This window comes from Thamnophis elegans, chromosome 5 (assembly GCF_009769535.1).
Source record: "Thamnophis elegans isolate rThaEle1 chromosome 5, rThaEle1.pri, whole genome shotgun sequence".
Taxonomy (NCBI): domain Eukaryota; kingdom Metazoa; phylum Chordata; class Lepidosauria; order Squamata; family Colubridae; genus Thamnophis; species Thamnophis elegans.
The window spans coordinates 85,465,606-85,492,497 of NC_045545.1; the positions used below are offsets into that span (position 1 = coordinate 85,465,606).

The window sequence follows — 26,892 nt, forward strand, 5'->3', positions numbered from 1 at the left end:
CCACCTATTTGGGAAGGTAACAGCATTCTGTGCACCTTTGGCATTTAGTCATGCCGGCTACATGACCACGGAGACATCTTCGGACAGCGCTGGCTCTTCGGCTTTGAAACGGTGATGAACACTAGCCCCTAGAGTCAGGAACGACTAGCACGCATATGTGTGAGGGGAACCTTTACCTTTACTTATAGATGGATTGATGTTACAAGGGTAACCACTTATTGTGAGTAAAAACTAGCTGCAGTTTTCCTCACAGGATGAAAATTCATATTCTTCATAATGAACACAAGTCCTAAGTCTAGTACCCTGATTTTTTTAAAAACGTTAGGTTCCTGATACAGGAAACGGACCTGCAAACGTATAGTGTGAACTTGAAACATAGGAACGGCGGAATCACGTATTCCCACTTGCAAATCCTGACATTTGAAAACCTCCTTTCCAAACTGATCTGCAGTTGCCACGCGGAAAGTTTGTAAGAGCCAGGAGAAAAAAGAACGGTGATGACAAAAAAGCAATGAAGATCTACTTTCTCAAGATAATTTTTAATTGAACTAGGCGTTTAGTGCGGAGCATAAAGCTGTCAGACCATTGAATTGAGATTTCTTCAATCCAGCGATCCCGTGGTGTAAACAGGAAATACTAGACCCCTCTATAGGAATTCCTACAGGGCAGGGGTCAGCAAACTGTGGCTCTGGAGCCGCATGTGGCTCTTTGCTCCCTCTGCTGCGGCTCCGTCACCGGTCGGCGCCACAATTTTGAGAGGAGCTTCCTGGGGGTGGGGGGAGAGAAGCATAGTGTGCCAGGAGAAGACTCTATGGCAAGGGGAGGGTTTTCCAGTTGTCTCCACAGTTGATAGGGCTTTCGGTTATGACAGGTAGAGGAAAAAGTACATCGTGCTAGGAGGAGACTCTATGGTGGGGGAACTGAACTTCTGGTCAGCTCCAGAACTGAACAGGGGGCTTCCGGTTAGGATCTTTGTAGCTCCCGGTGTTTTCTTTTCTGTGGGAAACGGGTCCAAATGGCTCTTTGAGTGTTTACTTTTGCCGACCCCTGCTAAAGGGCAGTGATGGCTAATCTTTTCCGGTCCAAGTGCCCAAAGCGTGTGAATGTCCAAACCCCCCCAAATGCAAAGCATATACCCTGCACATGTGCCCCATGCCCCTTCATGCATGTGTGACTCACGCAAACACCTGTGCGTGCGACCCCACCCTGCACACCTTCTGCACATGACCCCCTTGCATGCCCCCTACCCCCCACACAAGTGCGGCAAGGACCTGAAGACTAGCTGGCTGACGGGAGGCACGGGTGCATGTGTGACAGAGCTGAACTGGGGTGATGGCTCGCATGCCATCATAGAGGGCACTGCGTGCCACATCTGGCACGTATGCCATAGGTTCGCCATCATGGCTATAGGGGTCCCACTCGGTGATCTGAACACAAAATTGAGTAAGTTTGACTCAACACATTATACACAGTTTAATACAGTCAGGTGCCTTCTAAATATAATACCATCAGGGGAGGTAAGAGAGGTAGTATGGTATGGAGGTTAAGGGATTGATCTAAAATTGTGGTAACCTTAGTTCTAGCTCACCTCAGTCATGAAAGCTCTCTGGATGACTTGGGGGCTTTCTACCAGCCTCATCTACTCCATAGGTGCCTGATGGTTATTGGGATAACGGGATAGAAGCAGCAAGATTTCCCCCAAACACTGTAGCTCAGCCACGAGGAGATCATGCCGGACAACTAGTAACCACAGAGGAACTTTAAGACTTTCTATCATTGCTATAATTATCTCATTTGCAGCTGGGTAGAACCTCTGTGGAGAAATGAAGTCTTGCATTTCAATACGGTGCATATTCCTGAGGAAAAGTTCATGTGGAAAATGTTCTTAAATCCCTCCATCAATTTTTTTTTTTAAAAATCCGCTTTGACTTCCAGTTTCTATTTGCTGTTTTGGAGTTGGCTGCTTCGACCTGCTCGGATCAGCCACCTGTGCCGAAAAAGCCTCCTCTCACACTCTTTCTGTTTCCACAGCCGGGCCAGCTGTACAGCGTTGTGTCCTTCATTGTCCTCATCACTGAGCCTGGCTCCAGAGTCAAGGAGGATACGGATACAGTCAACCTGGCCCGAAGTGACCGCAACGTGGAGGGCTGTTCTACCCAGAGGGGTTTTAAGTTTCACGTCAGCACCTGGAAAGGAATAAAAGACATAGATCTGGGATTATCCAGAAGATTGGGTTTAACATTTGTTTTGTATAAAATGCAGTCAGAGAGAGTCTCTTTTATCAAGATCAGATGAAGTACTAATACCAGTCTATAAAACCGCACTTATACCGTAAGACCGCACTTAGATTATTTCATCCATTTTGGTTGCCACACTATAAAGAAGATATCGAGACTCTAGAAAAAGTGCAGAGAAGAGCAACCAGGATGATGAGGGGGCTGGAGACTAAAACATACAATGAATGGTTGCTGGAACTGGGAATGGCTATTCGAGTGAAGAGAAGGACCAGGGGAGACATGATAGCAGTCTTCCAATATTTGAGGGGTTGCCCCAGAGATGAAGGGGTCAAGCTATTTTCCAAAGCACCTGAAGGCCAGACAAGGAACAATGGATGGAAACTGAACAAGGACAGAGATTCAACCTAGAAATAAGGAGAAATGTTCTGATAGTGAGAGCAATCAACCAATGGAACAGCTTGCATTCAGAAGTTGTGGGACCTTCATCACTGAAAGCTTCAAAAAAGAGATTGGATTGCCATTGGTTAGAAATGTGTAGGGTCTACTGCTTGGACAGGGGGTTGGACTAGAAGACCTACAAGGTCCCTTCCAACTCCGTTAATACATTAAAGATCTGTTATCATCAGAGGACACATTTCTCATGCTCCATCGCTGGAGGCTTGTGACAAACTGGACAGCCACTTGTCTGAAATGGTATAAGGTCTCTTGCTCGAAACAGGAGGTTGGCTTAGAAGACCTACAAGGTCCCTTCCAATTTTGTTATTCTATGTTCTAGCCTGAGCTGTTCTTTCCTCTTAAGCAGAAGTTTAAGTTGTCCCATGTCATCATTCCCACAAAATGGGTTTAGATACATCCGCCTGTTCCTTATTGCTCTGTTCATTGTCCGATGCAGCCCTCAAGATGTTGGAAGTTGGGCAGTTCATGGAAAAGAGGCTGGATCAGCTGGAGGTAGAACCGATTTGACAATATGGCCAGCAAGGAGGGTTGATTTGAGAAAGGAAAGTTCCAAAGCTTTTTTTGGATACAGAAATTTTTAAAGATACCAGTCTTGAAAGCCCCAAGGATGAAAACAGAAATCATTTCTTTTTTTAAAAAAAGACATTCTTCCCTCAGCCCAGTTTTGAATAGAAGTGACCTCTCTAGGCTTAAGCTGTTTTAATTTTGACTTAGCAGAATTATTACTAAATGATAGGTAGTCCTCAACGTTATAGGTGGTCCTTGACTTACGACCACAATTGAGTCCAGCATTTCCATTGCTAAAGGAGACCATGAAATGAGTTTTGCCCCATTTTACAACCTGTCTTGCCGCTGTTGTCTTGCCGCTGTTGTGCAATTGTTACGTTAGTTCAACCTAGTTGTAACATGAACCTGGCTTCCCCATTGACTCTGCTTGTCAGAAGATCGCAAAAGTTTTGATCACGCAACCCGGGGACATTGCCACCGTCATAAAGACGAGCCAATTGCCAAGTGTCTGAATTTTGATCACGTGGCCACGGGGATACGGCAACGGACGCACGTGTGAAAAATGGTCGTAATTCTCCTTTTTTTTCAGTGCTGTTATAACTTTGGTCGCTTGAACAAGTGACTGTAATTCGAGGACTACCTTTGGGGGCATGGGGGGGAGATCAGCACAGGCGAGTGGGAGTCCTTTCAGAATTTAGTACGCTACCATTTTGGAGCAAAAATTCCACGGCCCTCGTGTGGCCTCTGTGGGCAGAAATAAATAAAGCCACGAATGCTCGATGCGCCAACCAGTCGCTCCTCTTTTCTTCCGTCATTAGCCTCGAATTTGCAGTGCTGAACATGGAGGTCTCTGTAACGCCTGTGCTTTGCAACTGGCAAAAAAGGAAGCAAAATGTTAATGGCCCCGTATTGAGATGCGGGCAAGGGAAACATAAGAATAATACATGCCGTGAGGAAGTTGTCTGGCGTGAGGTAGTTGCCGACTTGCAACCATTCATTTAATGCAGTGTTTCTCGGTTCCACCACAAAATCGCGGAGGATAAAATTGTGCTCGACAAAAGCGCGCATTTGACGTCAACACAGCGCGACGAAAACATCGTGCTGTGATCGAAAAATGTAAAAATAAAGCAAAAACCTTACCCTAACCCCCCCAAACCTAACCCTAAACCTAACCCTAAACCTAACCCTTAACCTAACCCTAAATCTAACCCTAAACGTAACCCTTAACCTAACGCTAAACCTAACGCTAACCCTTAACCTAACGCTAAACGTAACCCTAACGCTCTAAACCTAACCCTAACCCTTAACCTAACCCTAACCCTAACCCTAACCTTACCTTTATGTGAATCGGCTTGCTTTAATTTTATTTTTATTTCAATTTTTAATTTTTTTCGTCGCGCTGTGATGACGTCAAATGCGCGCTTTCGTCGAGCGCGATTTTGTCCTCTGCGGTTTTGACGGGTCACGGTGTTTCTCAACCTTGGCCACTTGAAGATGTCTGGACTTCAACTCCCAGAATTCCCCAGCCAGCATTCGCTGGCTGGGGAATTCTGGGAGTTGAAGTCCAAACATCTTCAAGTAGCCAAGTTTGAGAAACACTGATTTAATGGCTGTTCAAAATTACGACGCTCTCAGAAAAGAAATGATTTACCACTTGGCAATTTGATTTGCAAACATTTTGTTGCCACTTAAGGAGACATCATCAGCGCATTTTTGAGCTGTCAACTCAAAACACACTTGACGATGTCTCCTTGCATGGTGACGAAATGTTTGCAACCCAACGGCCAAGCTCGGAGTTCAAACCAACAGCCTAACCACCAACCCGAGGTAAATAATATCCACTTTATTCGCACTATTCCCCCATAGTGACTTGATCACAATTTGGGCAATTGCCTCCTATTTATGACGAGTGGCAGACTCCTGTGTGGCCACATGCTTGAGATTTCTAACTGATTTCCTGGCAAAGAAATGCCCATTGGGGAAGCTGCATTTTGCTTAGCAATCTTGTGATTTGTTTAACAACCTCCCTAAAAACTGCCCTAAAATTTGCTCCAGTTCAAATTACAGTTATGACAAAAACTCCCGGGGACACTGCTACCATCATAAAGTTGCCAAGGGTCTGAATTTTGATCACGTGACTATGGGGATGCAAAAGTGTGAAAAGTCACTTTTTGTCATTGCCGTTATAACTTCGAATGGTCACTGGATGAGCTGTTCCAAGTCGAGGACTCACCCTATCTAATCCTGGTTTATTTCCCAAGGAAACCAAAATATTCAGATAATTTTACTTTGTTTCGGTGCTTTTTGTTTCAATTTGTAGTGTATCTCAAAGTCTTGAAGTAGCCAGAGCTGTCTGGATCTCGGTGAGGATTTTGGATTTTGATATCTTTAAACCTGAGTCTGTTATGTAAGTGTAAGCGTTCAGAACCACAATTAACCAAGATTTCTGAAAGCAAATTATCGGGATATTGTTTTACTTCTTGATTGTGGGCCTGGTCTTAATCTTGGGGTTAATCTATGTCCATCCAGGTGTTGATTGCTGGTGGTGAGGTCCTTTGGTCTTTTTATACCCATTTTGACTTGTTGGTTGTCCCTTTTGAATGGTATGTGGCAAAGGTGGGTTCCTACCAGTTTGGACTGGTTCGGGCAATGGTGGGTTGCAGGCGGTATGCCTTGGTACAGGCGTACCGGAGCCTGCCCGGAGCACTGGATACCGTTCCGGTATGATGCTCCAGAGGGCCCATCCGCCCAGCCAAGTTCCTTATCTGTCTTTTAAGGCTTCTGCGCTTCCGCGCATGTGCATGGCACATACAGCACCTGCGTGACGCTCCGTTGAGCAGCTGCAGCATCACAAAGGCTTGCAGAAGCGGTAAGACACATGCGTGCACTGCGCACATGTGCGCACGCACTGCATGCATCCATGTGGACAACGCCAGGCCCCTTCCAACCATACCAGTTGGAACAGGATCCGGAACCCACCACTGGGTTTGACTGAATAGATAGTAACTCAGCCAGACACATGACCGAACCGGTTCTACCTTCGGCGGTGCCATCTTTATTTTCTGTTCTGCACATGCGCCGAACAATCTCCATTTAAAAAAAATGTAATTTTTTTCCTTTTTAAATGTTGTATACTTGCACAGACCTTTTTAGGTGCAACTGCGCATGTGTGCAAAGTGCACGTCTGGCTTGCGGACGAGCGAAGAGAGTGCATGCGCACAAAAACTTTCGAGCGCCAAACCAGTAGTAATGCTGGCAGGAGCCCACCCCTGGTATGTAGATGTTGTTTGGGTCTGTGTGTCTATTGATGATCAATTTGTCAGTTTCCAGGAATTCTCTAGCACAGCAGTGGTTCTCAACATTTTCTTCACCATGGACCCAGTGGTGGGATTCAGCCAGCCCGCACCTATTTGGGAGAACCGGTTGTTGGAAGAAATCGCATTTTGTTTTTTTCCACTTTACAGGGCTAATCCTGTAAGGAAGATAGCAATAGCAATAGCAGTTAGATTTATATACCGCTTCATAGGCCTTTCAGCCCTCTCTAAGCGGTTTACAGAGTCAGCATATCGCCCCCACAATCTGGGTCCTCATTTTACCCACCTCAGAAGGATGGAAGGCTGAGTCAACCTTGAGCCGATGAGATTTGAACCGCTGAACTGCAGATAGCAGTAAGCTGAAGTGGTCTGCAGTACTGCACCCTAACCACTGCGCCACCTCGGCTCTTATAAGACAGGAAGGAAACATTCTGGTGTTGTTTCTAGCCCAATCTTTATTGCCCTACTTACAGAAACTGCCTCTCTGGTTAACCCTTATTACATTGTAACAGCTAAGGCAAAGCGCCCATCGACCTGAGTGACATTGAGTTGGCCACACCCACCCAGTCACATAATCACCGAGCCACACCTACCCAGCTAGTCCTTAGGGCAGAGAACCAGTTAAATTATTTGAATCCCACCACTGCCTGAATCCCCTTTAAATATCTTTTGTGGCCACGGACCCCCAAGACTTAATTCAAGATTTAAATCATAACATTTCTTCTATCCTTCACAGACCCCGTGACAACATTGTGGTTCCCCCCACCAGGGGTCCACGGACCAAAAGTTGAGGACCACTACTCTAGATGGTCTTTTTTTTGGTATTATGCCCAAATTTTGCTGTTTCTCGCCTTTTACCAGTGAAATATTCCTTGCCTCAAAGGAAGCCCTTCAAAAAGCACTTGTTGTGGTTTCTACAGAACAGCATGAGGTACTTTTTAAAACTTTCAGACTAACCTTCTTGACCTTTCCACTTGCAGCTGCAGCCACCAATGGTCCCCAAGAATCTTCTGGCCAAGTTCGCATAGTGAGAGTTCCTCCAGGGACGATTTCATGTTTCCTCAACGTAGAATCATCCGCAAGATCTACTGTAGAAGCAAATGAAAGTAGTAGTAGTATCTCCTGGGAAGGTTTAAAACACTAACGGTAAAGGTTCCCCCCGCACAAGCATGCTAGTCATTTCCAACTCTAGGGGGTGGTGCTCATCTCCGTTTCAAAGCCCAAGAGCCAGTACTGTCCGAAGATGTCTCTGTGGTCATGTAGCCAGTATGACTAAATGCCAAAGGTGCATGGAACGAACGTTCCTATTTTTCTACTTGCATTTTACATGCTTTTGAACTGCTAGGTTGGCAGAAGCTGGGACAAGTAACAGGAGCTCACTCCGTTACATGACGCTAGGGATTTGAAAAGTGAAGAGTAAGGTTCTACATTTAGGCAACAAAAACGAAATGCACAGGTACAGTATAGGGGGTCAGACCCGTCTGATAATTATCAGCTACCTTCAGACTCAGACATCAGTACGGCAGACAAACAGCTGGAGCCTGTTCTCAGTGTGCACATGTGCAGAGTTGCGAGACGAAGGGAACAGTTAAAGAACAGGGATCGACTTGAGAGTAAGGCCACAGTTGGACAGTGAATGGCCCCACCCATAGGCAATAAAAGAGAAGTGAAAGGGAAGGGGTGTGCAGGAGGCAATTAGTTCATTCCTGCGTTCTTGCCAAGTATTGCAGCATCTGAAAGATATCAACCTGGCCACTCTCCAAGGCTGATAAAGGTCGGTAATTGTGAACTGTCTTGAAAGACTGTGGGAGAGGAAAAACTTTGCTGGAGAGGAATTCACTGTAAATTAAATAAAAGGGTTTATTGGGACAAGGATTTGGCTTTGTGCTGCTGGGGAAGCCGAGGTCAGAACACTGTACAAGTTTTTTGCTGAAATATATCCAAACCTGGTCTTCTATGATGTAATATAGCTGCCTATTATAACCATATATTTTTATTTTTTAATGAGAGCCGAGGTGGCGCAGTGGTTAGGGTGCAGTACTGCAGCCACTTCAGCTGACTGCTAGTTCTGCAGCTCGGCGGTTCAAATCTCACCGGCTCAGGGTTGACTCAGCCTTCCATCCTTCCGAGGTGGGTAAAATGAGGACCCAGATTGTGGGGGCAATATGCCGACTCTGTAAACCGCTTAGAGAGGGCTGAAAGACCTATGAAGCGGTATATAAGTCTAACGGCTATTGCTATTATCATTTACTCTGGACTAATAACTTTGACTAATAACCCTCGAAACTCCAAAATTCAGAAAAAGATTCGTGGCTCAGCCAATAATTTTGCCACATTACATGAAGGACTATGACATTGTGGTAGGTGGGACACAGCTGCCCCATAGATAGGAGGGCTCACCTTCATCCAGATACTGAATTCGCTGGAAATTCACTGGGATCCCAACAAAAAGCTCCAGTCGATTCTTCAATTTACCGATAGTTAAGTCCCGATGACATTCGGGTAAGAAAAATATTTCTTCGGATTCAATTATATGTAGCTTGATATTGAAAAGCCGTAACTGCGGAGAGGAAAGCTCTCCTAAACGCAACTGCCGCTGCCATAAGTTACGTGAACTCGTTCCAGTTCTGGTTTGGGGATATGTGGCAGGTGTCTGTCTTCTTTTGCTTTGCATTCTACGAACAAAGTGGCGGGCTGGAGTCTTTCCACCCAAGAATCCCCAGACACTTTCCACACCTGAATCAATGATGTCATGACAGAAGAACAATGCCTGATAGGCAAGTCACTAGGACGTAGCCAATGTGATGTCATGATGCTGCTAGGACACACATGTGAAAAGTGCCACCTGAGGGCAGCAAGCATAGGTAAAACAAACATATGAGTCCCCAAAGAATCAAGCTCAAGTCAGCTTTCCTCACTCATGCAGCACCCTGTAGAAATTAGCCAATTTGGTCTACTGTCAGGCCTGGAAGCCGTCTTTTACGGCCATCTTTCAGTTTCTAATCTATTTAATACTTGAACGAGCCTTCAGGACTGCCACATTTAATGCTGTGGGAAACTGGGAGGGGGGAGGTTGTATGGAGCTGGGGAGATATATAGCCATAACATTCCTTTCTCAGAGAGTCAAGGACATCCTGCCCTGCACCTGGAGGGGTGTGATTGGGAGGCATCTCCAGTTGAGAGGGGGACTTGATTGGACCATGTGATGGACTTGTGGGTGCTGGGCAGGGGCTTGAACTTTTTTTTAGGTGGGGAAAACCTGGAAACGTTCAGATTCGGGTTTTCCCAGATTTGCCAATATGACATCTCTAATAAAATGGAACTTTGAGCCTTGAATTCTTACTTTATTGGAGGTGTTATTGCAACCCTGACATTTAAGGTATCAAGTTAGAAATGAGTTTTAGTCCCATCTTAGCAGTGAAAGCCAACTGGGTGACTCTTGGGTCAGTCCCTCTTTTGTCAGCCCAACTCACCTCACAGGGTGGTTGTTGGGGGGCGGGGGGGGGGATAGGAGGCAGGAGTACAGGCAGTCCGCAATTTACAACAGTTCATTTAGGGACCATTCGAAGTTACGGCAGCCCTGGAAAAAGTGATTTATGACCATTTTTCACACTTAACGACCGTTGCAGCATCCCCATGGCTGTGTGATTTGTATCTGGATGCTTGAGAACTGTCTCACATTTATGACGGTTGCAATGTCCCAGAGTCATGCGATCGATCCCCTTTTGTGACCTTCTGGCAAGCAAAGTCACTGGGGAAGCCAGATTCACTTAACAAACGGGTTGCTAAGTTAAGTACTGCAGTGATTGACTTAACAAATTGTAAAATAGGGCAAAACTCAACAAATTTCTCACAACAGAAATTCTGGCCTAAATTGTGGTCGTAAGTTGAGGACTACCTGTATTAGACATGTTCGCCATGTTGAGCCATTTATTAAAAAATAATAAATGTGGGATATAAATAAGTGATACAAAATGCTGATTAATGCTGTGCTGTTTGCTAAATGATGTCCGAAAAGAATATGCAGTAGTAAGTAGTAAGTACACTCAATAAATAATTGATAAAACAGTGGTGGAATTTATTGATATAAATAAGAATAGAAAGTTACATAGATTCTTACAAAATCAGTGGCACATTCAGACTCTATCCAACTATTTGGATTCTAACCACCATTCTTTACAGGTTTAACTACTACAGCAGAATTGCAACTAAAGAGTTGTAACTATGTTGCCACAGATAACACCAGGTTTGATTTCAAAATGAAATCCATGCAGCTTCTGTAAGAAGAGGTGACTATGTATCAGCTTTAACTCACTGTGAGGCTTAATTACATTTATATTATTTGAAAAAGAGCATGTGACTATCTTCCTTGATGTCCATGGTGTTTTTTCACCTACAGAGCAACCTGCAAAGTACTATCACCTGTCATGCAGTTATTACAAGTAAACAGGTTTTAAGACTACTGTACTGCAGTAGATCCCAGTGCTGATTTATAAGTGGGGGGGTCTAACAGCCATTGTGAAATGAATGATGTGGGTGCAATTATTTTTAACCCAAAGTTAAATAATAAACTGAATGTAAAAAATATATGGGGAACCAAAGCAAGTTGGGAGTGTCCATAATTTTTCCTTCCTCTACTGCATGCAACTATAGAGTTTGAAAACATTCTTTAAATTTTTTTAAAGAAAATTGTTTAATTTTTAAAAATCCTCAGCTCTAGGAAAAGGTGGTAATTATTAAAAGTTTGATTTGTCATTTCAGTGAAAATTTTCAGCCATTTACTCATGCATAAATGCCAATTAAAGTATTTTCATGAAAACTACATCAACGTCCTCCACGTGTATTTTTGATATTTAGTTGGATAGTGCGGGAAATAATTCTAATCTAAAATTAGCATGGCCATCAAACAACCGTTTCTTTTCAGACATTTCTACATGCATTAAGAAAACATGAAAAAATGAACTTTTTTACAGAAGCAAAAATTGAACAATTTTTTAGAAAAATCTTAACTATTAAAATATCTGTAGGATACTAGCATTAGAAAAAGATAGTGAAACTACAAAAGAACTGTCACTGCAGAGTAACTGCAGACATTAAAAAATCATTTGCATTGAAGAGGCATTTTGTTTAAAACTTACTCAAACACTTAAATATAGAATCAGCTTGCAGAATTTAGTTTACACATTTTTATACTGAAATACCAAAGACATATTTTTAGATGTTCAAAAAACATTTTAGAAACTTGCAAAGTAAATAAGATTATTATAAAATCTAAAAACTGTTTCGCAACCTGGAACACAATCTTTCATAGCATTGTGTCCAAAATGTGTTAAACAATTCTAATAAATTAAATCACTGTCGGGTGTTTTTTTTTTTTTTAAAAAGACACAAACGGACAATACACAGGACAACTACTTATTTGTAACAAGGACATTTAAGATATTAGCTAAATAATCAGGCTTGCAACAAAGCGTATTTTACATATTTTCTAAAGTGATTCCACCATGTTTATCCCAAAATTAAAATCTTTCTTATAGATTTTTGGGATTAAAAACCTTATGTCTATATCAATACACAATTTAAAAACATTTTTAAGAATATTGTTCCATAGCTGAAAAACCGTTAACTCAAGCAATGATCATTTATTTCCGTGAATGATTCCTAGGAGGTGCCTATGTCATATACATTTTTGTTCTGCCAAACAAATCATGCTGTAAGAGGGGCTGTTTTGTGGGGGTTTCGTTCTTACACTAGTACATATAGTAAATTTATTGTATAAGTTACATGTTCGTATCTAACTAGAGCTAGAGGACTCAACAGTATAATCTTTAAACCGGGAATGTTATGTCCATCAGCTCTCACCAGACCACTGTTTTTCAACCTTCATAACTTTAAATACTCCCAGAATTCCCCAGCCAGCTAGTCCAGATATCTGAAAATTGCCAAGGTTGGGAAACACTTCACAGACTGAGTCTCATTGTTTTTCCAAATCCCTTGCATGTATTACTGTATTTTAACAATGTAAAATCAAGATAAACATTGATCTACCTCTTACCCTTTCCTTTTCTCCCCCTTATTTTCCCCCCCATTTTTTACCTTGTCCAAAGCAATTAAGAAAAACGATTATTTTACTTTATTCATAGCTTTAACAAGCAGCTCAGGGATCAAGGCTGGTCTAAGTCAGGGGTCTCCAACCTTGGCAACTTTAAGACTTGTGGACTTCGACTCCCAGAATTCCTCAGCCAGGAATTCTGGGAGTCGAAGTCCACAAGTCTTAAAGTTGCCAAGGTTGGAGACTGCAGGTCTAAGTAATATGACTTCATATGCACATAGTGAGATCAGGGCATTTGCCCTCTAAGTGGTGATCCTCCCACACTAAGTGGAAAGCTATTTCAGAAGGTCTCCCAATCTTCAGAAATAGCTGATCATGGAATACACATGGAATCTGCAAAACCCAAGGGCTGTACAGATCACTTGATAAAATACTTCATACTGAATTTTCTGTCAATGGGGGGGGGAGAATATCTCCAGTATACACACTCAATTCTTGGAACTTCAAACTTATGCTAATTCATATCCCTAGCTTCTTGCTCCTAAGGGAAAATTCTTAAATTTCCTTCTATTGAGCAAATGTTGAGAAACTCCCCAAAACATGTCAGCCCTATTCCGTGGCAAAATCTAACAGTTTATAGGCCCGAGCATCAATCCACCTCCTATGAAATATACCCTAGAAAATATGTAAGGATTTCTTCAGATGTAGCTGAGAACCGCAGTTTTCCACAGAAGACATGCCAGCACCAGCCAAGAGAAAGAATGAGGTGAATAGGAAGGACAAAGAATAGTTCATTTAACTTCCCAGGCTCTGCTAACACTCATGAAACTGTCTGCTATTACCTTAAAGAGAACATTAATCTGTACTTTTACCATATATTTTTTCAAGTTGCAGATTTGTTTTCTTAACTTATTTTTACCAAAGAGCACATTTTTATGCTTTAAATAATGTAATACAATAAAATGGGAATGCCTGTGGTTCAATTAAGAAAAAAATAAGCAGGAGGCCCACGTATTTTAGGTTCACCAACCATGCTCTTAATTTCAGTCAAACCAAGCATTGTCTTGGTTTGTCACTGTAACTTGAGTCAGTGTGAAAGGCATATTCTTAGTTTGCGGAATGATGTTCAAGCTGTGAATATGAACAAGCTCACATAATCATATGAACATATAGCTGGATTTTTGATAAGAGATAAGCATTGCTCCTTGTATTCATGAAAGAACATAATTATATACAAAATTTAAAAAACAAATATTCCATATCAAGGTGGCATGTACATAAAAGGACAAACATGTTTCTCACTTTAATAAACAGAATTAAGAACATGGCCTTTTCTTGCGAATTGCATTATTTCCTTGATAAGAGTTCTCTTCCACCACGTTGGTTAGTAGTCATAGCAGGAACTTGCTAGCTGAATAGTAATTTCATAGACTACATGCACAAAAAATGTTAATTTTCTTTTTCAAGTAACGTGATATGCATGTTACTGAGTTTTGGTTTGATGGTGGCAAAAAACGAAACATCTTGATCCCTATCTGCTTGGAGAACCAAAACAGTCTCTTCCACAGCGTCCAGATGAGGATTCCCGACACTTCTAAAATACGCTAAGAAATTAACATGAGAATATTATTCAGCATCAAAGCATTAATTTACTTTTTTTTAAATGTTCAGTGGGGGGTTCATGAAAAACCAACAATAAAATGCAAAGCACACAAACAAAAGGAATAGGACATACTAATCAAAGTCTTTACAGCAAGGAAAAGCACAGAGATGTTCAGGTTATTAAAGCCTACCAAGTAGTGTAATGTAGTGTAGTGTAGTATAGGGTAGGGTAGGGTAGGATAGGGTAGAGTGGAGTGGAATAGGAAATAATAGAACAAGAAAGAATAGAATAGAAATAGGAGAGGATAGGATAGAAAGTTGCAAGGGACCTTGGAGGTCTTCTAGTCCAACCCCCTGCCTAGGCAGGGAACCCTATACCATTTTCAGACAAATGGTTATCCAACATCTTCTTAAAGACTTCCAGTGTTGAGGCATTCACAACTTTTGGAGGCAAGTTGTTCCACTGATTAATTGTTCTAACTCTCAGGAAATTTCTCCTCAGTTCTAAGTTGCTTTTCTCCTTGATTAGTTTCCACCCATTGCTTCTTGTCCTGCCCTCAGGTGCTTTGGAGAATAGCTTGACTTCACTTCTTTGTGGCAGCCCCTGAGATATCAGAACACTACTATCATGTTATCCCTAGTCCTTCTTTTCATTAAACTAGATATACCCAGTTCCTGCAACCGTTCTTCATATGTTTTAGCCTCCAATCCCCTAAACATCTTTGTGGCTCTTCTCTGCACTCTGTTTAGCGTCTCGACATCTTTTCTACATCGTGGTGACCAAAACTGGATGCAGTATTCCAAGTGTGGCCTTAGGAAGGCATTATAAAGTGGTATTAACACTTCACATGATCTTGATTCTATCCCCGTTTATGTAGCCTAGAACTGTGTTGGCTTTTTTGGCAACTGCAGCACAAGTCTATATAGTAATATGTTGTAAAAAGGAGTCCCTGTGAATTTTATTACACCAGTTGTTGCAGACTCTTGGTGGTGGTGCTTATCTCTGTTTCAAGATCAGTGCTATCCAAAGACATTTCCATGATCATGTGGCCAGTAAGATGTTATGGAGTGCTGTTACCTTCCCACCAAAGTGGTACCTATCTACTCGCATATGCATGCTTTCAAACTGCTAGGTTGGCAGGAGCTATGGTATAAGAAAGGAGCTATGGTATAAGAAAGGGGCAAACTGAATCATTTACGGAGATAACTCCACAACCTGACAATTTTATTCTGTACCACATCTTAGGCATTCCACTTTAAATATATCAGAAGAGTCTGGAGAACCAATAAGCAAATCTGCACTGACAAAGATTCAACAGATCAATGACAGAATACACACTTGCAATCAGGAAAATCCCAGATGATTTTTGATGATGTCTTCTTGTTTTTTGTTTTTCAAATTTGGCTGTTTGCTGAGATTGTGGGTTATAATAGGGGAAATTATTTTTGTACCGCATGCTTTGCTTATTGTAAAGAGCTTAAAAGTTTTTAAGTTTTTATTTTATTTATTTATTAAATTTCTACACAGCCTGTGTCACCAAAGTCACTCTATGGATAATGCACAAATTAAAAAAATAAAAACTTGAGGCAAAACTGGAAACATTCTTCTCTTGAAATTCCAAAATGTCATTGCTAATCAGGTTCAATAATACTGGGTTTAGATGAACCAAATTCTAATTCAGATTCAGGGAGCTCAGTTTGGCCAAGTGAATCTAACCAGTTCATGTAACCATCCATTTCTGGCAGAAGGAGAACACAAGGCAGCAATGTTACGGCATCTGAAACTCATGTAATTCTTTTGTTCTTAAGTTTTGCATTATCTATATTCAGAAATTGTAGGTGCTTCATCACTGGAGGTTTCTCAAGAAAAGATTGGACAGCCACCTTTTTGGAATGGTATAGGGTCTCCTACTTGAGCAGGGGGTTGGACTAGAAGTCCTCCAAGGTCCCTTCCAGCTCTATTCTGATCATACTTTTAAAGAGAATCGCTTAGTGCATATTAGCACTATTACATAATGACAGAACTCAACTACATTTGAAATCTGTTTGCCTACAAAAGGACAAAACATACCTTTCTCCAATAATGTCTGCTTCAATGCTTTGGCAAGCAAAACCCGGACGTTTGGCACAGGATCGGAAGCCAGGCTTAGAAGGCTGGGCAACAGATGTTCAACAAACTGGTCCACAGGCATGCATTCTTCTTCAACTACTGCCTTTAATCAGAAAATAGGAAAAAGCACTACAGGTAGTCCTTGGCTTACAACAGTTCGCTTAGTAACCGTTTGAAGCTACAACAGGCACTGAAAAAAGTGACTTATGACCAGAGCCTCTGGCACAGTGGTTAGAATGCAGTACTGCAGGCTACTTCTGCTAACTGCTGGCTGACTGCAATTTGGCAGTTCGAATCTCACCAGGCTCAAGGTCAACTCAGCCTTCCATCCTTCCGAGGTGGGTAAAATGAGGAGCCAGACTGTTGGGGGCAATAGGCTGACTCTGTAAACCACTTAGAGAAGGCTGTAAACACTGTGAAGCAATATATAAGTCTAGGTGCTATTGCTTTTTTTCACACTTATGACCATTGCAGCATCCCCATGGTCATGTGATTTACATTCAGGTGCGTGATAACTGACTCACATTTATGACAGTTGCACTGTCCCAGGTCATGTGATCGCCTCTTGCGACTTCTGACAAGCAAAGTCAATGGGGAAGTCAGATTCACTGTGTGACTAATTTAACAACTGCACTCAACAAATACAGCAGTAAAAGTCATAAAATGGGCAAAACAAATTTCTCAGCAACATAAATTTAGGGCTCAGTTGTTGGTCGTACATTGAGGACTTCTGTATTTAGATAGGATTGAGTAAACTGATATGGATTATTGAAATTTTATATGAATTTTGCTAAAATATTAGCATTACTATAGCTAAAAGATAATGATCTTTCTTATGAGACACTGCCTTTAATGAAAATTAAATATGTAGTATTTTAATCACTGACCATGCTAATGTTCATAGATATAACAATTGTGATAGACTTTGTGTATGACTGTGTCTATTCAGATATAACATATCAGACACATTGTACACATGGGAAACCACATGGATTTTACATGGGATTTAAATAATGGCTGTTTCTTGAGACATACTAACGGATCTTTTTATATGTGCTAAAGATGCAAAACAGCCGGATATACCACTCAGCAGTAACATCCAAAATAGCTAATTTCTTGCTGATCTTTGCAGAAAACTTTTGTTGATCTATGCACTCTAATATGTGCACATTGCAAGTCAAATTATCTTGCATCCTCAAAACTTCTAAAAATAGCCTAAAAAGCAGAACACAGTTCATTCCATTGACAGATGGTACAACACAGCGGTGGTACTGAATGTTCAGTAATATTAATATTGCACAGGCAAAATGGAAGAAATTGATTACAGCTATAATGCTTAATAGTACAATTACGTAAAAATAATAATTAGATGTAGAACAAGGAACCAAAGACTTCCTTAACTTTCTTCAGCATCGTGCAAGGTATAAAAGATAGGACACCTCACACGAGGGACCGGTTAGTTTCTGATCCGTTTGATACTCAGAAGGAAGTTTTATCTTTTCTGCAAACAGTTTTGATATTAACACAACCTTGCATCATACCCAGTTCGCATGATATCCATGCAAAGGAGCTTAGGCTGAGAAACTGTAAGCACAGGCTATTTGGTTTTATTTAAAAAGTTGTGTGGCATTTTGTTTAATAAAATACAGGCCTAATCTCAATGCATCATAATTTATACATTAGCAGTTGTGGGATGCTGTTCTGACTCCTGTAGCATTTGCAATGCCCACAGAAGCTATGAAATGAAGAGTTATGAAGCTACTAGTTGACAAATTAGCCTTACAAAGCCAGAAAATAAATCGCACATGGATTTCCTTCAATCCTTAGCAAAAGTTTTATCTAGAAATGACAGAACTTGATTTTTTTATAAAGCTAAACATCCAAAGAGTGATTCCCATTGGTAAGCAATGCAGACATGTGTCATCATGCTTTCAGATCACAATGTTTAGTGACATAAATTCCCATCATAAGTCGAGGACTACCTAAAGGTATAAAATAATCTTCTCCAAAAAAGCTAGTGAGAAGAGAATTATAGAAGAAGAAGAAATCACCCGCTTTATCACGTGTCCCTGTTTATATTCATATGCTGAAAATAACTTCAGAAGTATATGAAAGTGATTTTCCCCCCTTCCTTCCAATTCTCAGAAACTGCCTGGACAACTCCCTGCATTTTTCTTGGCAAGGTTTTTTAGAAGTAGTTTGCCACTGTTTCCCTTCAAGGCTCTCATCTTGGTTATACACCTGAGACTAGATAACCAGAACAAGTTTCCTTGAGACACCTTTCACGTTTTAAAGTTATGAGTGCTCTCCTCAAATTTCAAGTCAAATTTCTCACGCAGGAGACCTAGGGTATGATTAGCTTTAATATCAAAATTACATCAGATAGTTCTGTTCTTTGCTCACATCACAGAAGCTGCAAGACCCAGACTCACCTGGCAGATGAAAGCAAACGCTTGCCGACCAATCCACTTGGAACAATGGCGGAATCTCATAATCAACTCATTGATGAAATTTAATCCCAGAGAGGTTGCATTGTATGCATAGAACTTCTGAAGTATTGCTACAGCCTGCAAAAATATCAAAGAATCAAGCAGGAGCAAAGACAGCAGTGTTATAAACTACCATTCCCACAGCAAGTATCACTCGTTACACATTTGTCTCCTGCGAATCTCTATAAATAAATATTATTTTTATGAAATTTGAGGGGGGGGGAATACTGAAATAGGTTTCTAGCATTTAAAAATTGACTTGTTAAGCCAAGTGGCTATTTCATGTAGAAGAAAAGGAGACAGGCCGGTGCTTTACCAATTTGAAGGAGATCCACCGGACTTCAGAAACTTTATCTGAACAGAGTGTTAGTGCAATAAGTCTCAAATGGTCGTACACATCATTGGGATTATAAAGTTCAAGTATTAAAATGAGCTGCCTAAAAGAAAAAGAAAAAAGAATAAATTATATATGTTCCTGCTTTTAGCTGAAAATGCAGTTAAGTCTGGAAAATAACATGATTAAGGAACATCATTAGCATTTTGTAGTGGCTTCTTCCATACGTTTTGCTTAAAGAATCATTTACAGATCAATTAAGATCTGTTAGCTGCCCAGAGTTGCCTTATCAGCGAGATGGGTAGCGCATATATAAATATATATATATTACTTACTGCTGGTTATATATTTTTTAAATTTTGTATTTTTCACTGGTGAAATACCTGTAACTCAAAAACCAAGCTTGAACAACTCTTAACAATGGAAGATGCCAACACTGAGCTACATATATTCATTGCTATTGCAAGAAATATAAGGCCATGCTTGTGCCATATGGGCACCTACTAATAAATACATTTACCAAGTAATTGACTACAGTAATTTGAGAAACTAATTTGATAGCGCAACACTGACATAAAAGAAAATTTTACAAGGCTTTGCCAGTAGATGTCAGCAATGTTCCAATATGTTACACCATCAGAATTTGCAGTCAACATAAAATTAACCAAATTATGCAACAGTAGCACCAAATGCACCGGAATATAAGGAAGAAACTTGTTTCAGTTACAAAATCTGAATCACAATCGAGTTCAATGTTTCTTTGAATTTTGCTTATATTGCAACAAGTTTGCCAAAAAAATTATGAGAAAGTAAATTTTGTTGCTGTTGTTGTAATTTATTAGTGTGCCGTATCTTGTGACTTTTGGCAATTAACAATAATTCAGTGTTGACTTATCAATGGAGGCTATTCCAGAAGGCTTGGGCCACGCATGAGAACAGAACACATACAGGCACCCCACATCAGCCATACCAGACCGAAATGTAACATTATCAGCAATATCTTCTGAAAAATGCACCCTGAGGGGATTAGATCTAGTTGGTGGAATGGTCCTGCAGGTTAAACCAGCATTTTTAATTGCATCTGGATAACTGTCAGAGGCCTGAACATTAGTGTAATATAATCATGCAGGGCGTTGCATTCTAGAGCAATTGCAGTTTCTGAATGGTCTCCAAGGGCAGCAATGTCAAATGCATTACAGTAGTCCAGGCAAGTACCGAGAATAGCACATGTCACTGTAGCAATGTCCTCCTACTCAAGGCAGGGATGAACTGGCAAGTGAGCCAAAGCTAGGCAAACAGTCTCCTGGGTGTAGCCTGCATCTACCTCCAGCAATAGCTATCAGTCCAAGAACCCCCCCAGCTGAGCCTCGGGTTAGTGATATATAATTGCTTATCATCAGCATATTGATGATTCTATTCCCCAAACAGTTGGATGACCTCACCCAGCAGCTTCATGTAAATACTTAAAGGTTTTGGGGGAGAGGGGAGAAAAATCAAACCTTACAGCAGCAATTTTTCTTCTTTTTTCTCCCCCACTCACCGTACCAATTGGAATAATCCATTCAGGAAGGAGCAAAATGTCTGAAATTAATACCTCCAATCCTCATTTCTCACAGGTTGTCTAAGATTCCCTGGCCGATGATATCAAAGGCTGCTGAGGGATTTAGTAAACTCAGGCCCTGACAAAGAGTGACCAATGCCATTTCAGTCCCAAGCTCAGGCCTGAGCACTGAAAAAGGCCCAAGTAATTTGCTTCCCCCAGGACACTGTTTTAATCATGCCTTCTATGCTTGAAGATAAATGACACATCCATTAAACAATAAGCGTATGGGGAAAAAATCAGAGGAATCTTAACTTACTCTGCAAGTTCATAACGAAATCGCCAATTCCTGCTATTGTCGGTTACCACAAATTCTTGAAGCTGAAAAAGGTATTCACGTCTTTTTTCAGCATGAAGCAACTAAAAACAAAACAACACAAAACAATATGTCTGACAACTGATTTTCCTTTTGTCTGAAGACACACACAAGGCTTGATGTTAATCTAACATCTGTGAAACATAAAAGGCTTATTTCATAGAAATACTTCATTCGCAGTACAGGTAATCCTCAATTTAATACTGTTCATTTAGTGACCATTCAAAATTATAACAGCACTGAAAAAAGTGATAGGGATTTTTTTTGGGATAAAATGACTACTGAAAAAACCTGTCTGTATGGGACAGGGATCATTAAACATGCATAAAATCCAGGAATATAAATGTGGGAGAAAGTGCTCCTTCAGGTAACTTGGTCTTAAGCCAAAGATCAAAACCTAAAATGAGTCTGGAAATGAATCTGCAAAGAACTGATACCACAGATAGCCTTCAGATTACAACTATTCATTCAGCGACCAAAGTTATGATGGTCCTGAATGAATAGTATTGTCAACCCTGAAACTGGCTTGACTGAGGCCATTTTGAGACTTCAGCGTTGATACACTAGAAAAGAGGGACAGGGAGGGGGGATAGAGATAGTTGGGGTGTTGTAGTCAAAACAAAATATTTTCTCTTGGGAACCAAGGACATTCCTGCAGGTGCTCGGCAGGAGGGGCCTAGAGTCACCTAGCAACTGGACAGCGTCCTGGTTGGACCATGTGACTGATTGTTTTGAGAAAGTGAAAAACTTTTAATTACATGAAAACCATGAGAATAGTCAGAGTCGGTTTTCACCAGCCTGTACCAATATAACAGACAATAAAATTATTCTTTGAGGAATCTACCTGCCTCAAGAGTTTTGTTTGCTATGGGTATCCCTGCAATCATATAATCCTGATTTTTGCCCACCCACAAGCAGTTAATAGGAAAGCCAACAGGCAATTGGAAGTTCAAAGACCCTTGTTTAAGGATCCACATTATTCCTATTTAATGAGCTCCAAGGTCCCTTCCAATTCTGTTATTCAGTTAAAGTATCAAGAGTGGTGGGGCTACTGGAATTGCCATCACTAACATGCTTTAGGACTGCGTCCCTTAGCAATGGCTTTTCTGATCCCAATTGCTACTGTAAGCTAAGGACTGTCTGTATATATGTATATATATATATATATTTGTACCAGCCAATCCCAGTGAGCATCCCTATTGTGAACTGAGGTTTCCAGACCATTTTCAAAGCAGACCCATGCTCAGGAACTGCAATAACCCAAGCAGGAAATTGCCAGAGCATGAATGACTGCCGTGAGGCTCTCTCTAAATCTAGGTCTCTTCTTAGGAGAGAGGTCAGTAAAACAGAACAAATGTGAACTATCCCTACCTTTAAGAAATCATAAAGATGTTTGAGGATTCCAATGCGTACTTCATCCAGATCTTTTAAGAAACCATTGAAAATAGGCACTAAATCGGCTGCTGTTAGCTGATCTCCCAGAATTACAGCCAACTCGTGAATGGAAAAAGCAAGCGTGCGACGGACTTTCCACTGAAAATAGTTCACACAAATGGGCAGAACAGTACAGAACACAGTTGAGTAAACACAATAAGATTAAAAGAATATTTAAACAAGACAAACCTAACGTATGCAAATTTACAGTGCTACCAAATTGCCGATAAAATCTTTTTCTCTCAGTACTAGAACCGAAGATAATTCAATGACGCTGAATAGTGGACAATTTCTGACTAGTAAAAGGATAAACTTTTCCACCTAAAAGTATTGAAATCCTGATAACTAAGTGAAACAGTCAAAAAAAAATTATTTTACGTTATAGTGATTATTTTAAAAATAGCAAAGATGGAAAGTATATACCAGTATTACTTTTTATCTGCCTGATGAGGAAGCAGAACTGTATGTTCAGTATTAATATTTCTGATGGGATAGGTATCATTTGCGGTGGAGGGGGGGGGTGACATGTAGAATTTTGAAAACGTAACATAGACAGTTTCGCACAATGGGTATTCATGATGGGTATGACCAATCAGAAAACACTAATTTACTAGAAAGCAAAGTTAAGACTATCTCGGCCATAATATGTAACCTCCAACCCCTCCTCCTGAATGTTATGTAATTCGGTCCTTTTTCTCTGGGAGGACGTGACATTTTCTTATGACCTTCTCTTCATAGAGGTTTTGGTCCAAAAATTAACTATTTAGAAAAGAATATATGTAGCTCAAGGTTGAACTCTGGAGTCCTTGGTGTCACCTAGCTTGGTTGGGGGTTTTGGTTTGTTTTGGTTTTTGTAGACATTTTATTACCCATTGGTGCAATGTCATCAATGTCAAGTACTGGTGTTATCTAATTGGGAATGAAATATCTGCAAGAAAACTACCAAGTTCAGACAGCACTAAGGACTCCACAATTAACTATTTCCAGGAAACCTGGATAAATATAGGCTTGGTTAATTTTTTACTGTATAAACTAACATTCCTAATAATAATAGGAATTATTCTTTATACTATTTATGTTGGGGTTTTTTTTGTCACGGATTGTACTAGTGAGGCTAAAACCAATTTTGTTATATGCATGATGTAAAATGACAATAAAGGCTATACTACTACATTCCTAGTGGGCTAGGCAATATCTTATTTACCCTCATTAGCCTGATTTACTCTAGCACAGACCAGTGATAAAAGTAAGCCATTTATATACTATATAAATGTATATGATTCCGTGCATTTAGAACATGAGCAGAGCCCTACTGGATCCATCTACTCCAGTAGTCTATTTCTACAAAGGCCAAACCATTGCAGGTGGCATTCAGAAGCAGCCATGCTGCCCTGGAGGCTAATATAAGCCCAACCCAAAAACATACAATCAAGGTATCAATTTTCTGAAGTATCTACTTTCTTAAATAAGACTTACTTAAGGGAACTTATTTTGAAAGGGATTATCTTAAACAAACCAGCCCAGATTAATAATAAATACTTGTGCTTCTCACACGTTTATGTGCATAGCTTAAACAATACAAAGCAATACCGTCTGCTTTGTATTTTACCTGTACATCGGATGCTAAAGTTTCATAGGTGTCCTTCAAACAATGCCAATTTTGCCTGCCAAGTGTTAAGGCCACACCAGGAAGACTGTATGCACAGTGTTTCGCAATTTCAGTATCAACTGTCTGTGCTCGAGCAGGGTCTGTCATAGATAAATACTGTTCCAACAAAGGCTGAGGTATAATGTCCTGAAGATTAAAAAGAATACTAAATTATTGATAACAATAAATTAAACAAGAGTAAGGCTATACCACTACTAAAAGTCACCTATTCTTTCAGTATAGCATTCTATCTCTTCCTCCAGATGGCAACCACACAATGCCAGTGTAGAAATATACAATGGGCCAAACACAATCAGTTCTGCAATAGGGAATAATCAGCGTCTTCTACACTACGTCACATATACTAAATGTCACACCAGTCTGCAAAGCCAATGAACTAGATAAAAGGAACTGGAAATAAGTTTTGAAATAGACACATTTTGTGTATATAGAATAGAATAGAATAGAATAGAATAGAATAGAATAGAATAACAGAGTTGGAAGGAACCTTGGAGGTCTTCTAGTCCAACCCACTGCCTAGGCAGGAAACCTTACACCCCTTCAGACAAATGGTTATCCAATTTTATAATACAGTATTATAAAATTATACACCTTTACAACACTGATGGCAGTGAATCAACCTTTGATATTTCAGACTTTGACTTAAATTTTAACATTAGTTACGCAATATAGTTATTACATTCGGAAATTGGTATAGGAAACCAATGTATTTCACAAGCAACGAATAACTGTTCAAGCTATGTTTATTTTTTTATAATAAAATCCAAGGCTGAAGAAAATTTCAAATAGGATAAGTGAAATATTCAAACTGGGTAAATCTAGATTAAGTATAATGTTTTTTGTAATAAAAGGAGACAAGAAGTATGAATTGGATCTAGAGTCAAAATAATGCCTAGGGCCAGGTTTGAAAATAATGTTTTATCAAGCTTAAATCTCTATACATAGTAATCAAAACATGCATCAGTCAGCACTGAAGTAGAAGAGTTGGTTTAAGAATAGGGTTTTTTTTTAAAGTCTCAATTATGACCAGGAATATCAGAAAAATTGGAAACCTGCAATTTTGATTTATCTTCTTCAAGACGTGGATCATTCCCTTGTGCCTCTAAGGCTTTGTTGACATCGTTATGTTGTTCTTCTGACTTCTGCAAAAGTGCATAATAATAAAATATACAACATCACTAAAATGCAATACAACTGAAATGTAACAAAAAATCTATTTCTAAGAATTGAACTACTGTGATAAAAAATACCCAAAAGTATCATTGTATTATATTGCTTCTACATTCCACTTAAACATAAAATTGGGCCAAGTAAAGAGAAAATCAATAAACAACATTTGTTTCATTTGGCTTGGCACAAAAAGCAGAACATTTCAAGCTTAACATTTATTCTTTTTCCCGTGTCAGCATTAGGATGCCATTTTAACATGTTTCTAATAATTCACTGAAGATCTCTGAGCACCCTATCTGCAGGTTATCATGCTTCCTTTATGTGGGTATTTCCAATCTAAGTATTTATTGTGAGAACTTCCAAGGTTCAGTAATTAAAGGTAGTCGTCAACTTGAAACCACAATTTGATCTCAAGTCATACAGCGAAAACAGTAGTAAAGTAAGAATCCTACATGAATGCATCACTTAACGACTGCAATCCTGGCACTCCCGCATTGTGCTCATTAAGTTACTGTATCTCCTTGTGTTGTTAAGTGAAGTGAAATAGATGGCCTACTGATTTCAGCTTCCCTATATGCACCAAAGGGAACTCCTCTGAAGGATTGCAGGCAACAGGGCTTAGACCTTAGGGATTTGATCTCTGTTTCTATAGCCCATCAGAGGTGTTCCCCTGCCCTCAGCAGGTAGCCCTTTCACTCTCAAAGAGCTGCCTGCCAGGAGAGAAATTCAGCTACCCAGCAGGTGGCAAAAGCTTGCCGGCTTCCCCTCTGACTTTCTGGGGAAGCCAGTAGAGAAGATTGCAAATGACTATCACATGATCGTAGGGTGCTTGATAATAAGTGCAAAAAGATTGCCAAGCATCTAGATCATAATCATGTGCATAGTGGAGCAATGTTTTGCGATGGCTGATAATGCATTACCAGCTGTAAATTGAGGACTACCTGTAGATAGCTTTTAGGTTATCTTTAACATATGTTTGACTGAGTGAATCTTTTAAGTTGCATTTGCTTTCTAATGTAATTTTCAAGCCGGTTCTCTAAGAGGTACCTGGCTAAAATTCAAAGAAAATTATGGAAAATGATAGAGGGACAGTTGACCATCACCTGTCCTTTCCCACAACACATATTTACCGCATTTTTTATTATAGTTGGATCAGGTAGTTCAATCACATCAGCCAGACTTGGCAATGAAGATAAGATATTCACATCTGCTGTTCTGGAAGTACAGACCAAATTTGGGATGTCTTCTTGATAGGTATCATTAGCTTCCACATTCTGCTTGCTGTCGCAGCCACTAACAGAATCAAGATGGGCAGCTCTGAGTGCAGCAGACAGTACTTGAACCTGAGCTGATTGAATGGAATAAATCCCATTAAGTTTTTAAATACTGCACCTCATTTTCCAAAATGTTAAAAACATATACTTTCAATAAAACAGCTATGAATAATGAATGAAAATATTGTCTACACTGGTTCTTAAATCAGTGAAGGTAGGTTTATTTATGGCTATTGGGAATGTTCAGATCCAGAAATGTTTATGAAGACAAGATGACCTTGGAAGTCATATATAAACATTTCATGGAGGTTCTACATGTTAGCTGAAA

The 26,892-nt window shown here is 40.2% G+C and overlaps 2 protein-coding genes across 5 annotated transcripts in view; both read right to left on the minus strand.

Moving 5' to 3' along the window:
- Positions 1-1,426: 1,426 nt before the first annotated feature.
- On the minus strand, positions 1,427-9,415 carry ANKRD60 (ankyrin repeat domain 60). Its single transcript, XM_032219083.1, has 4 exons — positions 8,915-9,415; positions 7,472-7,602; positions 3,907-4,072; positions 1,427-2,186 (listed from the first exon to the last, which is right to left on the minus strand). Exons 1-4 carry the CDS (start codon positions 9,186-9,188, stop codon positions 1,939-1,941), a joined length of 819 nt encoding a protein of 272 aa, XP_032074974.1. The 5' UTR covers positions 9,189-9,415; the 3' UTR covers positions 1,427-1,938.
- A 1,153-nt stretch (positions 9,416-10,568) lies between these two features.
- The window catches only part of LOC116509371 (serine/threonine-protein phosphatase 4 regulatory subunit 1-like), a 42,384-nt gene continuing 26,060 nt past the window's right edge, over positions 10,569-26,892 (minus strand). For 3 of the 4 annotated variants that reach the window (XM_032218521.1, XM_032218525.1, XM_032218523.1), the window contains 9 exons: positions 26,421-26,638; positions 25,173-25,262; positions 24,061-24,246; positions 22,389-22,550; positions 20,961-21,061; positions 19,084-19,204; positions 18,711-18,845; positions 16,240-16,381; positions 10,569-14,170 (listed from right to left, as the gene is read on the minus strand). In XM_032218521.1, coding sequence (XP_032074412.1) covers positions 14,016-14,170; positions 16,240-16,381; positions 18,711-18,845; positions 19,084-19,204; positions 20,961-21,061; positions 22,389-22,550; positions 24,061-24,246; positions 25,173-25,262; positions 26,421-26,638 — 1,310 coding nt within the window. In that variant the 3' untranslated portion in view covers positions 10,569-14,015. The remainder of the gene's footprint in view (positions 14,171-16,239; positions 16,382-18,710; positions 18,846-19,083; positions 19,205-20,960; positions 21,062-22,388; positions 22,551-24,060; positions 24,247-25,172; positions 25,263-26,420; positions 26,639-26,892) is intronic. The other variant, XM_032218524.1, reaches the window with a different exon arrangement.